Source organism: Perissodus microlepis, chromosome 4 (assembly GCF_051167445.1).
Source record: "Perissodus microlepis isolate ML-2025 ecotype Zambia chromosome 4, ASM5116744v1, whole genome shotgun sequence".
Taxonomy (NCBI): domain Eukaryota; kingdom Metazoa; phylum Chordata; class Actinopteri; order Cichliformes; family Cichlidae; genus Perissodus; species Perissodus microlepis.
This window is the reverse complement of record NC_140464.1, coordinates 14806293-14824094: the sequence shown is the minus strand read 5'-3', so window position 1 is coordinate 14824094 and position 17802 is coordinate 14806293. Positions and strand designations below refer to the sequence as shown.

General features: G+C 36.6%; 1 protein-coding gene across 1 annotated transcript; it reads right to left on the bottom strand.

Moving 5' to 3' along the window:
* Window positions 1–923: 923 nt before the first annotated feature.
* Window positions 924–16149, bottom strand: LOC146388587 (nuclear GTPase SLIP-GC-like). Its single transcript, XM_084925982.1, has 22 exons — window positions 15919–16149; window positions 15702–15783; window positions 15354–15466; window positions 14480–14515; window positions 14139–14163; window positions 13910–13996; window positions 13267–13354; window positions 10649–10865; window positions 10306–10527; window positions 8437–8643; window positions 8163–8338; window positions 7496–7589; window positions 7321–7408; window positions 4825–4946; window positions 4413–4556; window positions 4170–4324; window positions 3938–4055; window positions 3747–3855; window positions 3513–3643; window positions 3223–3304; window positions 2952–3029; window positions 924–2742 (listed from the first exon to the last, which is right to left on the bottom strand). Exons 2-21 carry the CDS (start codon window positions 15766–15768, stop codon window positions 2956–2958), a joined length of 2355 nt encoding a protein of 784 aa, XP_084782108.1. The 5' UTR covers window positions 15769–15783; window positions 15919–16149; the 3' UTR covers window positions 924–2742; window positions 2952–2955.
* Between the last annotated feature and the right edge of the window lie 1653 nt (window positions 16150–17802).

The window sequence follows — 17802 nt, the reverse complement described above, 5'->3', positions numbered from 1 at the left end:
CTAAAACAGATTTCACAATTTTTTAACTCTCAATAAAAACCTCGTTTCAAAAAGCATTTTTAATTTCCAAATTAGAAAAAACTGATTTTCAAGTTGCAATTTAAAAAAGAGAAATAAGTAAATTAATTCAAATATCAAGGTTTTTAATTTTCCATTTTTGTTAAAATCCAAGTTGAATTTAAAGTGTTTAATTGGATAGATAATTTAGTTTGAAATATTGATTTGCAATATTATAAATATGTATGCATATATACTGATGGGCAGAAGAAAACTTGAACAAAGCTCTAAAGCTATTAAGTGCCCGCCCAGGCTGATCAAACGACATCACCTGAGTATGAAACAAAGTGGCCAACCTCTAACAGCTGCTCAGATTGCAGCTACTATTTATAGTAGCACCATATAATGTGATTGGCCATTAATTGGTGATTAACAATGCAATATTAAAATATATTATTATTATTTCTCCTACAATTCCATTCACATTGCATGTCAGTATAAAGCTTGTATTTGGTGTGAATAATAATTGTTTAACTAGGTATTACTGTGGAGTTTGGGTGCCATATTTGACAGTACTCTCTCATTTCAGTCTCACATTAATTACATAACTCGCTCTGCATACTTTCACTTATGTAACATTAACCAACTTCGTCCCTTCCCACCCGGTATCCAGTAAGGGTCCTGGCTAGACCCTCCATGCTAAAACCAAGCCCTGGAATGGCGCGGCTACGTCTGCAGCCAGTCCACAGCTCGGACACAAGCATTTTATACATGTTGTACTCTGTATGATTGTGTATGTGTCAAATAAAGTTGGTTGCTTAGTTTGCTTAGTTCCCTACTCCCCATGCTGCTGCCATCCTTGTCCATAGTCTTATTACTTCTCTGATTGATTATTGCAACTCCCTCTTATTTTGTCTCCCCAATAAGTCCCTCCATAAACTTCAACTTCTTCAGAATCCTGCAGCTCGGGTCATAACTCATACTCACTTAAGAGACCATATCACCCCAATTTTTCAACAGCTTCACTGGTTACCCATACAAGCTAGGATAAACTTAAAAATTTTAGTTCTCACATTTGAGTGCATCCACAACCTTAACACTCCTTATCTTTGTGATCTGCTTCATATCACCACTGTTTCCCGCTCTCTCAGATCTTCATCTGCCATTCATCTTGTTGTTCCTTATGCTGGTCTTATCACAAGGGGGAACAGAGCTTTCAGTCGCTCTGCTCTTTGGCTCTGGAACTCACTTCCTCCAGTTATAAGAAAAATAGATTCCCTTCCCTTATTTAAGTCAGATTTTACTTGTTGACAAAATCTTGGTTGCTTTTTTATTTTTATCCATGTTTATCTTTTTCTCTTTGTAAGGTGACCTTGGGTTTTAGAAAGGCACCCTCAAATAAAATGAATTATTATTATCATCATCATCATTAGTAGTAGTAGTAGTAGTAGTAGTAGTATTAATATGCACAGCTTGTTAGGGACATGACAAAGGGAATTCCACACAAATAATTTTACCATATTCATTTATTAAGCACAAACAGAGGTAAAGCAGAAAAAACAACAACTATGTGCTTACCTATAAACAAGTGACTGAAACTAGAAATAACTGCAAAAGCCACAAAAGCGGGGGAAAAAAAAAAAAAAAAAAAAACTAAATTGGGTGCCAGAAAAGCCCCAGCCTTCTTAGAGGAGGGGGAGGGTGGCCGCCATCTTAAAAGAATATCACCTTACATAGGTTCCCAAACAGGTGAATTCCTTGTCTCGTAATAGATGGGAGGAGCCACTAATGATGGCCTGAACAAAAGGAAATAAAACAGGCCCACCAAACAATAATAAGGCTTAAGGCCTCACAGGATGTAAAACTTATTTTTCATCGTAGGCCACATACAGCTCACTTCTATCACAGATGGGTCAAACCATAGAAACTCCAATTTCTGTCAATGTAACGATGTTTAAATACACATTTCTACACTATTATAGTGATTTCATAGTTCCAAAAACTGTAATGCAGACGTAGCCATGCCATAAGGAAAATCAGTGAAGGTACACACATCAGGGACAAGAGGAGACAAAAAAAAAAGACTTAAACTGGGCTCCTAACTGGGAGACCAGTTTGAGGAAAGTAAAAAAACACCTTAGCACAAAAAAAGCACATGAATATTCACATGTACACCACGTAAGCACATGACATGCATTGGAGGCGTTTGGGATGGGTGAGGGTAGGTGAGTGCGTATCTGTGTCAGTGTACTTGTGTGTGTGTGTGTGCGTGTGTATGTGTATCCTGTGTTCAGCTTGAGAGACTGTCCTTTCACCTAGTTAAGCAAAAGTCAATAGTCCACAGCCTTTGCAGGAAATCAGAATTTTACAGTTGTTCTGACTACTCACAGCTCTACCCATAGCTTCGATCATAGCGGGTAGCCTTGTGGGGTTTATAACAGCTGTCACTGCTTTCTTCAATTTCCAATAAACCAGGACCAAGCCATCTCCGATCAGCAAGAATCCTGTTATAATGTTCCAAATAGGTAGATGTCTTCAATGTCCTCAGTCGAAAGTCCCGCCAGGCACACGACATGCCACTTCTCCTGCCATCGTGTATCCGGCAGGGAACGTCCCTCCAGGACGGTTGAACTCTTCCGAACCCAGGCTTTTCATCGAGAAGTGAGTGTCAATTGCATTTAGGGATCAGTTGATCAAATTCATAGTTCTTCTTTAGGTATTAGAGATGAGGACTGAGAGGCTCTTCTGGGGTTAGAGATAGACACAACCAGATATAAGACACGAGAAGCCAAGCAGGAAAGATAAGGGAGGGAGAGGGAGAGAGATGCGTCCACCTCCATCAGAGCCAAAGCAAGCAAACAGAATCTATTGTCTATTAAAGACAAAAACACTGACATTTTTTTTTTAAATTAACAACAATAATTTCATACTGAAGATAAAATCTTAGGATTTACCCAGTTATATTTCATCATCTGGAGTGCCTACAAGTAGATCATAATGTTTCTTCACCATCTTAAGCTCTGTTGAAACATCTGAAAAACAAAACTTTTTTTGAATTGTTTCCTCCCAGAGTGACACACATACTTAAATGTGTGACTAAATGAGTAATGAATTAATTTAAAAAAAAGATAAATAGACACCCTTATTGTTATCAGCTGCAAGATTACAAAGATAAAGAGGAAAGGCAAACAATTTGAACCAATGTAATTACATCAAACTGTTTACCTGGGAGTAAGCACTCTTCAGCCTTGAATGAAAGTCCAATAGATTCTTTCATAGTTTTCTCCAGAGTCCCACAGACGTATACCTAATTTAAAAATTTAAAGTTTTTCATCACTTACCACAGAGTAAGATATTGTGCTAAGGTTGTATTTAGAAGGTTCTCAGACTGGATAAAAAATATAAATGGAAACATACATTTCTGTATAAGTCTATTCCAGTTAAATACAGAAAAAGGCTTCAGGTGAGTTATGACAAAATATTTTCATCATAATTCTTCATAAAACATGACAAACCATCAAATCGTACAACTTCTCCAACATGGTATTTTTTGCCTGCTCAAACATGTCCTTCTTTGAGTGCACATGGTTTTTAATAGACTCTCTCATGTTGTACAGCGTGTCTTCTCCTGTAAATGCAAAAGCCTCTACAAAAAGACAGAAAACCCTTCAGACTTTTTATGCTGAATAATAACAAACATAAATATCTGTTTAAGTGATAAGTTGTGAAGCTCTGATCTTATTTCTTACTCTTGTAGCCTTCTTCCATAATGTTCTCAACTGTCTCTGTCAGACTGCTGTAGACTTTTTTCTTCTGCTTCTGGATGATTTTGTTTAATTTTGCCTTAATCTTTTCTTCCTGAGAGAAAAACATGAAGTATAGATGAACTTTACTTATTGTTTATCAATGGGCTAATGTATAAGAAAGTCTCATCTCTTACCTCTGTCTTGAGGAATCTGAGCTGTAGTTCAGCATTTTTGTACTTTTCAATCAGAGAATCAGTGTTAAGTGTAAATGTATTGATGACTCCGTTGAATGCTCCACATTTTACTTCATTTCTAAAACAAGTAAACATTACGGTTTATAATGACAGAATTGGCAAGTTTATATGTTATGAATTACATATCCTGGATAATATTATGCGACATTTTTTATTTATTTATTATTATTACGGAAAGGTCTTTCTGAATTCTGCACCAATGCTGTCAATCAGAGAGGAAGCCAACTTCATATTAAGGCTAATTGGTTTCCCTTTTTTTGGTTTGTAGACGCCACCATTCTCAACGACACACTTCAGTAAATTGTAAAAAGCACCACTATTCTTTCCCTGAAACACAAAAGAAAACACAGAATTATTGCATTTTTCATTGTCATGTAAAATCTGCATGTATTTTAATTGTGATTAAAAAACATACATGATATAAGAACGATTTCTTAACACCATCATCAAGACATCTTTCAAAAGCCCTACAGGTGTCTTCCATTTCTTTTCTGACATTATCAAGTTGGAGGTTCATGTTTCTCTCAAGTTCTTCACACACCTCTCCGTTTTTACTATCCTGAAAAACATTTGAAGGAATAAAACCATGAAAACCACTTGTTGGGTTTTTTAAAAAGATTAATGAAATTCAGTTGGTTTTAAAAGCCACTCTCCTGTAATAAGGACCTGAGAAGCAAAAATGGAGCATCAAAACCTTATGAATCAGTCAACCAATTAATAACTCATAATTTAATAAATATAGCAAAACCAAAATCAGACACACAAACACAATTGATAAATCCCAACATGTAAGAGAATGTTGTTATGTATCTTTTACTTGACCTTACCACTCCTCTGGAGTTGGCGCCTTGAATCAAAGACAGAATCCCGTGAGCTCGATTCACATAGTTTACTGTCTCTGAGTGACAGTCATTGAGATCTTGCAAAAATCTCTGAAGTTTGGGTATTTCTGTAAAATAAATTTCAATGTTACAATTTTACATTACGTACTTATTTGAAATTAAATAATTCTTCTTTCAGTCAAGGCAAACTAAAAAAATAAGTGCAATCTTATGGAGGACCAGGATTATCAAAATGAATGAATTAAAAATGCAATTAAATAATTAAATATATGTTTCATTATTTAATTAAAATTGGAATTAATTAATTAAATAAATATTTCAATAATCAATTAAATATCCATTCATTACACTTAAAGCATTTATTTATTTCAAATTTTATTTTATTAATGACATATTTAATTAATTATTTAATGATGTATTTATTTAATTCATTTTGGCACTCTTGGCCCTGCCTCTGTCTTCATGAATTTATTTTATCTGTCAGCCTCACCCATCAAAGTCAGGGGGCGGGGTTAACACTGCAACCGCTGCTTGTCTAACATCTGAATGGTTACAGTGCAAAGTAAGTCAAGACAGGTCGATCCTAAATAATTGACTGCTATGAAGTGGTGATAGTGTGGACTTGGGGCAGCCAGGTATCCCAGAATGCATTTCAAAACACAAGCGGCAATGGTGGTGGCGCTCTAAACTGTAAGTGAAGTTTTAAAATACCCCGTTTTTCTGTCATAAACTGTACTTTTAATATTATTTTAGCTCAGAATTCAGTGGCGTAATCTTCACGTATCAGGTCAGGTTGTCAACATAGAATATGTTTGCAAAAGTTACCTGGTTATCGTCACAGTTTAACGTGGGCACTGTTGCTTTATATAATGTAATGTCGGAGCAATATTCTGCACAAGATAATCAAATGTAGTTTTTTTTTTCCTGAGCGCAGAGCTGCTGGAGCTTGTTTCCCCTGTTTCTCTGTAAAACGGGATTTACGGAGAGTGATGGACACTTATAAAACTACAGAGCACCTCATAGGCAAACCCACTTTATCAGCAGCTGATATCGAATCACCGGCACACGGCTTTAATACCTCCGCTGAGTTTTAGCTCTCAGTGGAGGTTAAACACCAGACATAATTTACTCAGGTTCTGTCTGTCAGGTCATGTTTACTTCACTGTTTCATTTACAACAGAGCAAATCTGATCGGCTCTGATTAAAGTTTTAAAGTTTTAGCTCTCACGTCTTTCGAATAGTCTGATAAAGATGATTTTCTGTAAAAGAATATCGATATGACCCCTGGCGTATATGACCGTTAGATTAATTTGATTCTGCCAACACTTTGTGCCTGCCCTGGGAAACCCTGGGTTAACATAGAGAGCTGACAACCAGCTTCGTGTGAGCATTTATCCTGGTCCCAGTGTTAGGGTCAGTGATTCCAGAACACTGAAAAATATCCTTGATATGCTGATCTTGCTCTTGGTATACAGGGCTAAAAGACAGCAGCTGGACTGCTTGTTTACCTTCATGGTTAATATTCACAATGAAAATATTAGTTGAACATTGTGAAGTCTGTATGTTTCAAAGTGTCTAACAAGCCTGGTACACTTAAACCTGACAGTTAATATATGAGGGAAACACCAACGCTGTTATCTCTTTTAAAAAAGATTATGCGTTTATGCACTGGTGACACTGATTATTGAATGTAAAAGTCAAAGTTTATCAGATTTATTTGCTCTCTCTCCTCTTTAAACTTAATTTTAATGTTAGTTTTAATTCAGAATTGGCGACTGAAACAAGTATGACACATAGGAACATCAGGAGATAAAGACCCGATAGATATAACCTCAGTAAAGGAAGTTGGTGTTCAACCTCCAGTCAGCTGGGGTTATGACAGTTGTGCACCAGGACCTGAGCTTTGTCAGCGGTATAACAGCTCGAGCACTTGCGAGCAGGCCTATCACACGCTTTGTCGTGAGACTGGGCTGGACAGACATTTTTCAAATCATCGAAGCACTTTTGCAAATAGGCTCTATCTTGACACACCAACCAGATATCTGAAGATTAAAACATTACATTCTTGGCTAAAAAAAATATTTAAAGTGTATTTGGTGGCACACAAACTGGGTTTTTCAAAGTACAGCTCGGTTAGTTTTTACATGTCCTTGTTGGCGCAGAGAAACGCCCACTTAAAGAATAGCCACCAGGCCACAGCTATGGTTTTGACTTGAACAGCATTAACCCCGCCCCCTAAAGTTGATGGGTGAGACTGACAGCTAAAATAAAATTCATGAAGACAGTGCCAGGGCCAAGAGTGCCAAAATAAATGTAAGAAATACATAATTAAATAATTAATTAAATGTGTCAATAATTATCTGATCAAATGTATAATTAATTAAATAAATATTTGAATAAATAATTTATTACATGTTTTAAATATTTGGTCACTTCTGGCCCCCTATACATTTCAGTTATTTAAAAGGAGACTTCACCTACCAGTTTCTTCTGGACTTAAGTAGTTTTGTTTTAGGAACTCTTTGGAGCTCACTGTGAACACTTTGAAACTGTCATCATTGAAGTGTTTCTAGGGAAAATGTTATTTGATTTTAAAGCATTCTTGCAACTGTGGAGAGTCTTTGCATTAGATTTTCTGTCAGGCTACAAAACTCACCCTAATTTTGCTTCGCTTGTTGAATGCTTTCTTTATTGCATCCATGGCTTGCACGTTTCTTTCAGTGATTAGATCATGGACATCAGCTGATGAACTAAAAGAAATGTAAATATATATGTATATGTTCTGTACACCATCATCAGTTTGCAGGAGGTTGTGTGGTTTTGGCTTTCAGGTGGAGTTGTGGGAGACTCCTTTTGTGACCAAGCTGAGCTTTGCCTAGGTGGCTTTTGCACACTATTATTATTGTTATTAATCTTAAAGCATTATGAGACATGTCAGCAGGTTCTCGTTGGACCATGATTTGTTAGGAAGTTTCCTATAATCTCATAGATTTTGTACCCATACATAAAGCTACCATGATCCCATCATTGCATCTCTTTCTCCTTCTACTCCTGTTTTATTCTTCAGCCCCTCTTGCTGTTCCAAACCCTTGCCTGCGCCTCTCTTAAATAACTCAATTTCCTTCTGACCAGGCAATTCTCTGTTCATTACTCAGTCCACCTTATTTAGTAAACTTTATAAAATTGTCTCAGCATCTGAGGCTCCTTTTGACCCAAATGTTCTGCATTCATTACAAAAAAGTCTCAACTCTGTGCTTTATCTCACCTAGCTTGATTTTAAATGGAAACACCGTGTAGTTGATCATCATGCAACATTAACTTACAGATCATCTGAATCATCAAGAAGATCAGACTTGGTGCAAATAAAATGAATTTGCTGACATTCGCCACCATTTCCAATCAGACTACTGACACTTTCCAGGATCTCCCAGGCCTCTTTCTCTGATGCTGCTCGATTAATTTCAGTTACAATCCACACAGTAGAACAATCTCCAAGTATCTGAAAGGAGAATAACATGTCTCAGTGCTTAATCAAAAGATGACATTACTGTTTGCACAAGAACACAGTATAAGCAAAGAGCAGTAGATATGAATTACCCCTTTCCACATCTGATCTCTGCTCTTGTTACAGTCACCATTTCCAGGAAGGTCCACAAGTGTGACATGCTGGAGAAAAGGATTGTTTGGCACCCTGACAGTCACACACTTCACTAGTGGCCAAAACCACTTTTTTCCTTCATTACCTTCTTCTTGTTTTGAATCACTTCGTGTGTACTTGACAACTTTTGCACAGAGTTCATTAGCCTGCAATAAAAAACAAAAGTAAAGTAGTGCAGTTTAATTTCAGTCCTCAATGCAAGTGCTTTACAAAAACCATCAAAAAGTCAGTGACATAAAATATGACAAAAGAACAATTAATTAAAGAAACTGGATCACTAAAGCTTGAGTAATTAGTTTTAAATTTTAGATTTAAATGATCAGATTGTGTACAAGTATGTCTATCACAGAAGTATGGGATAATGTAGCTTCCCCTTGTTTTATATTATACCAAGACAGTCCCCGACTCTGAGGGGTACTGAGGGGAAATTCAGGTAACGGTAATTTCTATGGAAATTGTTGCTTTGTTGAACTGTTTAAAACGATCAACCATTTGATAATTTAGAAAAAGGATCATTGCCAGCCACAATTAAAATGTATTTAAGAAGTTATTTAGGAAAAGTTTTATATTCTTTATAACTAGTATTGCTCTTAGCAGAAACAACTTTATGTGGGCATGTTGTATAGTTGTCCACAAATTGGACATTAACCCTTTAAGACCTACCATAGAACCAAGTCCGCCAGAGCTTATATTATATTTTTACATGTTGTAGTGCCATTTTTGGGAGCATTTCAAGTTGATATATACATCAAAGTATAACAGTGAATATGTCTGCATTAAGTGCATAGTAATTACATAAATTGCAAAAAAGTGCAATAAACTACAAAAAAATTTAAAATCGTTTTTGTTTTTTTAACATATATTTCTAGTTAGAGAAATTTAAGAGGCTTATCCCTCAAAACTATAAATACAAAAAAGTTGCACAAAATAGTTTGCCACCACAGGAAATTTATTTTGAGTGTCTTCATAGTTTTATTTTTGAAATACACCAATTTTTATATACTGCAGGAAAAACGAAAATAAATATTATAATGCAAATTTGCAAAAAAAAAACAGCATATGCATCAAAATAAACTATTTCCAGCAGTGCAATATGAGTCCTAAGCATCCCAGAAACGACACAGAAAGTCATAAAGTCAAACATAACTTTTAAAAACACCAGTATAGGCTCATAAGGCCCTGACAGTAAAAAACTACATTTGCGCAAAATGACGTCACTTCCGGTTTCGGCCAGGACATGGCAGACATGCCATAGTTTGCGCTGATGGACGTAGAAAGTGTTACAAACAGCCGATCGGATCGGCAAAGCATGTTTCAAAGCATATTATGTTTTTGTTGCTGCAAGTGCTTTTTATGCCGTTTTTGCAAAGCTATATGTGGAAGGAAACTGTGACTTAGGACAAGCTGGTGGCATAAGATGTAAGTACAACATCTAAACATCAGGCTAAAAAATTATTGCGCTAGCTTATGTGGTTGCAGTGCTACCGGGATTTAAAAATAGTTATGCAAAACAGAGCGTGCCTGCTCCGACCGGCTTTAAAGGGTTAAAAAGCTACTTTACACTGCTCCCTTATTTAAAAGGGGGCACCTCTGCGGGTAACTCAGCATGTTTTGATTAACAGAGTTGTACGCCCTTTTGCCTTTCCTGATGCAACCGATTCACTTTTTGCCAAAGGTGCTCAGTAGTGGATTTCTATGAATAAATTTAAAAGTCATTAAAAATTTAACATGTGAAAAAGCCAACTACTTAATTAATTTTGCTGTATATATATGATAGATATAATGTAATATGAGAGTTTTTGTCTTACCGATTCACATGTCAAAATCTTCCTCTTGGATTGGAGAAATTCTGGAATTGCTTTGAAATATTTGTTCTTCATGAGGTTTTCAGAAGACTTTTGTTTCCATTCTTCTCCGTACACTGCTGACAGCTTTTCCACAGCATCATGATAATCATCATTATCTTCCATTTCGTGATCTCCATTTTTGCAAAAAAACTGATGAAATGACCACAACTCATCGTTCCACTCCTAAAATAACATTTTTACATATTATTTATTGAGGCATGTACCCAGCCTTAAGCCCCCAGAACTGCACTGTAACACATGATTTAGTTTTAAGTAAAAATGAAACTTTTATAATTCAATTTACCTCTTTTGTGATGAACTCAATTTCTGCCTCATACTTTGAGCTGTAGGTGTTAGCTTCCAATTTAATCATGACTGAGGTGCAGGCATTGATACTTCCTGAGGGTAAAAGATTCTTCTCTTCAATAATGGCATTTATCAAAGAGCTCTTTCCAGCCCCAGTTTTACCAAAGACACCAACCAGCTCCCTCTTGTCTGTCTCCAAATCACTGATCTTTTTCCTGTTGATCAAGATTTTAAATATGGGTTAAACGATTCAGTCGTGAAAACATTTTCAAATGTAATTAAAAAGGTTTAAAACAATATTTTGACATCACTAATGCATAAAAGAATAGTGATATATCATTATAGTATATAATATATGTCATTATAGAATATCCAAAGAATTATCATTAGACGTTTCAGTTTTATACACTTATTCAGCTCATTGTTTATTGTTGTTTTGGTTCAAAGCTTCATTGTTTGTCAGCAAAAGTGCTGATGTTTCTATTATTAGCTATTGGATGACATTTTTTTTTAAGTCTAAGTGGGATACACATTAAAAGTCAGATGTTCAAACCATACAAATTATAGATGATTTAATGCTTTAGTATCATTAAATCATCTATAATTTGTATGGTGTGAACATCTGTTGTTGTTAGTCAGAAGTAAAACTTAACCTCCGAAGACCCGAACTCTTTCATGGCATGCATTTTTAATTTCTCTTTGCTATTTGGGCTGATTGGGACCTGATGAGTATAATGTCCTCGTAAGTAGATATCAGGCCCTTGTAGAGCAAAATTTAGTATTTTGGTCTAGACAACCCAAAATGTGATGTCTACATATGTGGACGCCAGGTCCTAGGAGGTTAAAAATAGATAAAGAACCAACATACCAAACAGACCTACGCTAGAAATAAATGGTTGAATATTGAACCAAAAGGATTTGAGACGAAGCTAAAAAATAAACTGATCCGTTTGTGAAACCTGCACATGGTCATGAGTGGAACCATGCACATACAGGGAGTGCAGAATTATTAGGCAAATGAGTATTTTGTCCACATCATCCTCTTCATGCATGTTGTCTTACTCCAAGCTGTATAGGCTCGAAAGCCTACTACCAATTAAGCATATTAGGTGATGTGCATCTCTGTAATGAGAAGGGGTGTGGTCTAATGACATCAACACCCTATATCAGGTGTGCATAATTATTAGGCAACGTCCTTTCCTTTGGCAAAATGGGTCAAAAGAAGGACTTGACAGGCTCAGAAAAGTCAAAAATAGTGAGATATCTTGCAGAGGGATGCAGCAGTCTCAAAATTGCAAAGCTTCTGAAGCGTGATCATCGAACAATCAAGCGTTTCATTCAAAATAGTCAACAGGGTCGCAAGAAGCGTGTGGAAAAACCAAGGCGCAAAATAACTGCCCATGAACTGAGAAAAGTCAAGCGTGCAGCTGCCAAGATGCCACTTGCCACCAGTTTGGCCATATTTCAGAGCTGCAACATCACTGGAGTGCCCAAAAGCACAAGGTGTGCAATACTCAGAGACATGGCCAAGGTAAGAAAGGCTGAAAGACGACCACCACTGAACAAGACACACAAGCTGAAACGTCAAGACTGGGCCAAGAAATATCTCAAGACTGATTTTTCTAAGGTTTTATGGACTGATGAAATGAGAGTGAGTCTTGATGGGCCAGATGGATGGGCCCGTGGCTGGATTGGTAAAGGGCAGAGAGCTCCAGTCCGACTCAGACGCCAGCAAGGTGGAGGTGGAGTATTGGTTTGGGCTGGTATCATCAAAGATGAGCTTGTGGGGCCTTTTCGGGTTGCGGATGGAGTCAAGCTCAACTCCCAGTCCTACTGCCAGTTTCTGGAAGACACCTTCTTCAAGCAGTGGTACAGGAAGAAGTCTGCATCCTTCAAGAAAAACATGATTTTCATGCAGGACAATGCTCCATCACACGCGTCCAAGTACTCCACAGCGTGCCTGGCAAGAAAGGGTATAAAAGAAGAAAAACTAATGACATGGCCTCCTTGTTCACCTGATCTGAACCCCATTGAGAACCTGTGGTCCATCATCAAATGTGAGATTTACAAGGAGGGAAAACAGTACACCTCTCTGAACAGTGTCTGGGAGGCTGTGGTTGCTGCTGCACGCAATGTTGATGGTGAACAGATCAAAACACTGACAGAATCCATGGATGGCAGGCTTTTGAGTGTCCTTGCAAAGAAAGGTGGCTATATTGGTCGCTGATTTGTTTTTGTTTTGTTTTTGAATGTCAGAAATGTATATTTGTGAATGTGGAGATGTTATATTGGTTTCACTGGTAAAAATAAATAATTGAAATGGGTATATATTTGTTTTTTGTTAAGTTGCCTAATAATTATGCACAGTAATAGTCACCTGCACACACAGATATCCCCCTAAAATAGCTAAAACTAAAAACAAACTAAAAACTACTTCCAAAAACATTCAGCTTTGATATTAATGAGTTTTGTGGGTTCATTGAGAACATGGTTGTTGTTCAATAATAACATTATTCCTCAAAAATACAACTTGCCTAATAATTCTGCACTCCCTGTATATTACAAAACATAAAAAACTAAGGCCCATTCATTAGAATATGAAAACTTAATACTCACTTCAAGAAAGCACAGAGTTTGTCTTGGTGATGTAGTCTGGCATGTGCAAATGTCATGATGCTTTTTGCATCAGACAGTATGACTGATTCTGTGGGCATGAAAAGTAAAGAACTATTTAGCAGGATTTCTAAACTAGCATGTAGTCAATGTAAAGTCTCATAACAACAACAACAACAACAAAAAAATAACAAAAAATTTTGTTCACAAAATTCACAAAAAGTGTGAATTAGAGTATATCAGGAGCATAATGTGACAACTTACCGACTGTTAAAATTTGATAGCAGCCCAAAGAAAAAGTAATTTCTAACACCAAAGCAGAAACTGACTGTGGCGGGCCGTGGGTGGTGGTGTTGCGACAGGGAAGGCAGAAGCACCTGCACGGCATCGTAATCACTCTTCGCTAGCTTAAGAATGGTGTAGGGTCCTGTAATATTGTTGTTGTTGTCGTTGTTGTGGGTATGTGTGGAAGTGTATTAGAACAGCAACCATAGATAAAAGTATGTTGGAGAACGTAGAATTGTGGTCACGTCATGCCTCATTCCTGCCATGCCGACATTTTATATTTTGGAAAAATTGTCCTGCACAGAAATTTAACCCTATAGTGGCTTCAACTGTAAAATTGTTCAGAAAGAATTGTAAATACCTGCAAATCCCGGCACAGACAGACGTTGTCGCTTAGCTGGTGGTTGTAACCTGCTGGCGTCACTTTGAAGATCCAATTTTCTCTTTCCTGATTGGACAAAAACAAAAAAGAAAGAACAAAAAAAGTTTCTCTCAGCATTGAAAGTTGTTCTCAACGTTTGATTGTACAAAATAGTGCTGCCTTTAAAACAGATTAATGAGATGCAATAAATAAGATGCATGTGTCTCACCTGTATCACTTGTGGATGGAAAGACCTGAGGATGAAATTTAGTTATACAGATAATTATTCAACCAGCAGACTGATGAAGAATAGATTATAATTACATTCCTGCTTAACATCTCATCCTGTGAGACAATTCTTTTTCCTAATTAAGTCTCAGTCACGCTGACCTGTAGAGACGGTCGGTGAACCCCTACAGCAAGTTGTAGTTGCTAGGCTAGGTTAAAATGTATATTCCCCAACCCCCTATGAATTAAGTTTTTAGATTCAGTCTCTATCAGCCAGAGGATGGAGCTTTACTTTGTCTCAGGCAGTTGGCCCAAATGTCTGAAATTCAGTATAATCCTTACCTGAGCCAAATCAGCTGCTTCTTGCTCCTGTTTACACTGCAGATAAAAAGTGCAAAGCTGTTGTCAGATTATAATATTATTTTATGCCATGTTAGACCCTTAATTAAAGATGGTGAATTATTATGTAGTTTTAGTTTGCATTATTCTCCTGAATTAGAAGGAGGTGATAACTATTGCATTTGTTAAGCTGATTTGCATTACATTAGACTGCTGGTTGATTGTGAATGAATGATATTGTTTTATGATGCATTATACTGCTGAGTTATGAGAAATACTGTTTGCAGAAAGTCATCGCCCTATTTGTCTGATTAGAAGAGAACAGAACATACTGGAGTTTTCTGCCCCATCTCAGCAGGAGCAGATAAACAGGGAGCCAAGGTTGTAGCTTAGGCGCCGTGTGAGAGAAAGAATGTGAATGTTTAGGCTTTTATGATTAGGTGGGGGCCACTAGAGGCTATAAGAGTTTGATCAATGCTCCACCATTTTGAGATCTGATGCTGTCTGCGTACGGTGTCCATCTCCCACGCGTGTTATCATTAAAATCATCATTTGACTCAACCCGGCCGGACCAGTGTTGTTATTGTGGTTTTTCCTCTTGTATCCATCCCCAATATTTGAATCCGTAACACTGTGTACAATATTGAGCACTTAAACATGTATTAAAAATGTAATTTGTCATATAGACACTAAATCTTAAGGCAACAAAACAACTCAATTGAAAAGAAATGACTGTTTCCTGATTTGAGTTTTGTTATTCCCACAATCAAAAGATTTTAAATCCAAATGAGTGAAGAATTAACAAAAATTCCACTACATACGGTATCTAGATAATTCAAAACTATGCACTAAAATAGAAATGATAGAAATTAATTACCTTTAACAGCCTGAGGTTCTTCTTGAATTTCACTCTTGGGCCAGCTTTTGTGATCACATGATCAATTTCTTCATCATCAAGATCATACAGACTTTCTGCATCAATTTCTTTATCTGCAGTTAAAGATAAAGTTGAAGAGATAAAGATTATTCTCAACTTGCTTGAGAAATTCTTGTTAAATGAGTGAAAGAGATGAATGCTCTTCAGTTTTAATCGAACTCACTTTTATGTCTAAAAACATTTTGTGCAGTATGGACAAAAATCTCAAGAATCTATGCTGTTTCAGAGTCAACAGATCACATCAGAATCAATATCTGTACCCATCAGGTATTCACGTTAATACTTTACCTTTAAATTTCTCCACCCACTCATTTAGCCCCCATTCAAGTAGTTTGTTTCTTACGAAATCATCCATGACCAAGAAATGAAACTGAAATATACAATTTAATATTTAACCAGACAGCACTGCTTTACAGATTAGACCTTTGTGATCAACTTCTCCTTTAATGCATATATAATCAGAGACACTGATATTAAATTCAGATTAAAAGTTCAAACTGCTCACCTTTTGTCGAAAGTAATACTGGAAAAGGCTGCTGAGGGAGATGTGAGGGAAGCACAGAGACACAAACAGGGAACGGGCGGGAAAAATAAAAATCAAGCAAAAAGCAAAGTCCACAAACAGATACGATTAAAAACAAACTGTAACTGTGTGGCTCAGACTGCACAATTGCAACTGCTTCTATTCATATAATAGAAAGGCAAATCCAACATGAGTAAAGTGCCTGCAGGGAAAAGCAGAACTGATAACAGAGAAAAGCAGGAAGAGGTGGTGTTTGTGCAGAAGGGTGTGGCTGAAAGACAGGTAGCAACCTGCCAGACAGTGTTTTTTTTTTTGTCTTACACAACCCAAAGGGATAAAAGTTTACAAATGTTATGGGTTAAAAACAAGACAAAAACACTGTTTTATGTATACTTACAGTAAACTGGAAAACAAAACATTAAAAAAGAAGAAAAAAAGAGGTCATCACAACAGACAGCTCAACATGTTAGGAATCTGCTCACTTATACATTTTGCATAGTTTTAACACTACACCATCCAGCTGCTATATCTCTATATCTATATCTGTATCTGTATCTATCTATATCTTTATATAGATATAGAGAGATAGATATATAGATATATATGTCAAACATACTACTGTTTAATGATCATATTATATTACCCTATCATAAATCACTGACATCACTTTGTGACATAAGGTATATAATCTCACAAATATACTGGTTTGTTACTTATTTATGATTTTTGGGGATGTTGACAAACCCAAATTTTTAAAATGAAGCTCATGCATAAGGAAGACGTTTTATGCTTAAATTAGTCATTATCACTTATGTCAGGGGTTCTTAACCTTTTTTTTTTTTCTTTTTTTTTACCTCAGGGCCCAACCTTTTCACTACAAGGTGACTCAGGGCCCATTCAGATATTAACAATGTATTCAATAAACTGAGGTTGCTTTTGGTTTGATTTATATTTAATAACTAAATCAAATGTACTTCATTTTAACAACTAAAACCAAATAAACAGGATGATAACATAATGCAATGTAATAATCACAAAGACATTTATTTATTACTTGTATGTGAACCTGGACATAAAACAAAATGCCAAACAGGTCAACAATTCATGTAACAAATCCAACTGCAAGTAGAAATTGAAAGGCTCGAGTCAAGCTTAATAATAAAAATAATAATAATTCAATTTTACTACCGCAAAAGAGACAAGAAAAAAAGGGACTCGTCTAGTTGCAAAGAGAAAAATGTAGTACTTTTTAGTCTTTCCAGAAGCTGATGCTGTATGTCTAAGACCATGTCTGTAATACGGTGGCTCAGAGTTTCGTTTGAGAGTGGGATGGTCAGTAGCTTCTTTGCAGCAGCCTCTCCCAGCAGCTCATGACACATATATACAGCAACAGGTAAAATCAGTTAAGTGCTTCGTTGGGTAGCATTAGTCCACACTTCGCACACTGGGCTCTCAGGTCCGCCTCGTTTCCTCTGTTCACAAACACATACTTCAGGAAGTCAGGGTTAAACTTGCACAAAAATGTTGCCTTTTGGGAAGGGGGGTTGTCACTTTTATCTTTATTTTTGCATTTTAAGAACTTCTCCATATATTTTGCTATTTGTAAACAGCGGGCAGACTGTCTTCTTCTGGTTGCTTATTGAGGCTGATTAAACAACCCCCAATAAGTGGTGGGAAGCTGTATTGAAAGTGAAATTATTTTTAATGGACAGGGACACAGGTGTAAAATAACATTTTTTTCCAGCCCTCAAAGTGTGGCTCACGGCCCAGTGGTTAAGAATCACGGACTTATGTAATGCAGTATCAGTTTATACTGTAAATAACTTTAAGAGGGTGGACAGGGTATGCTTTGACACATTTGTGAAT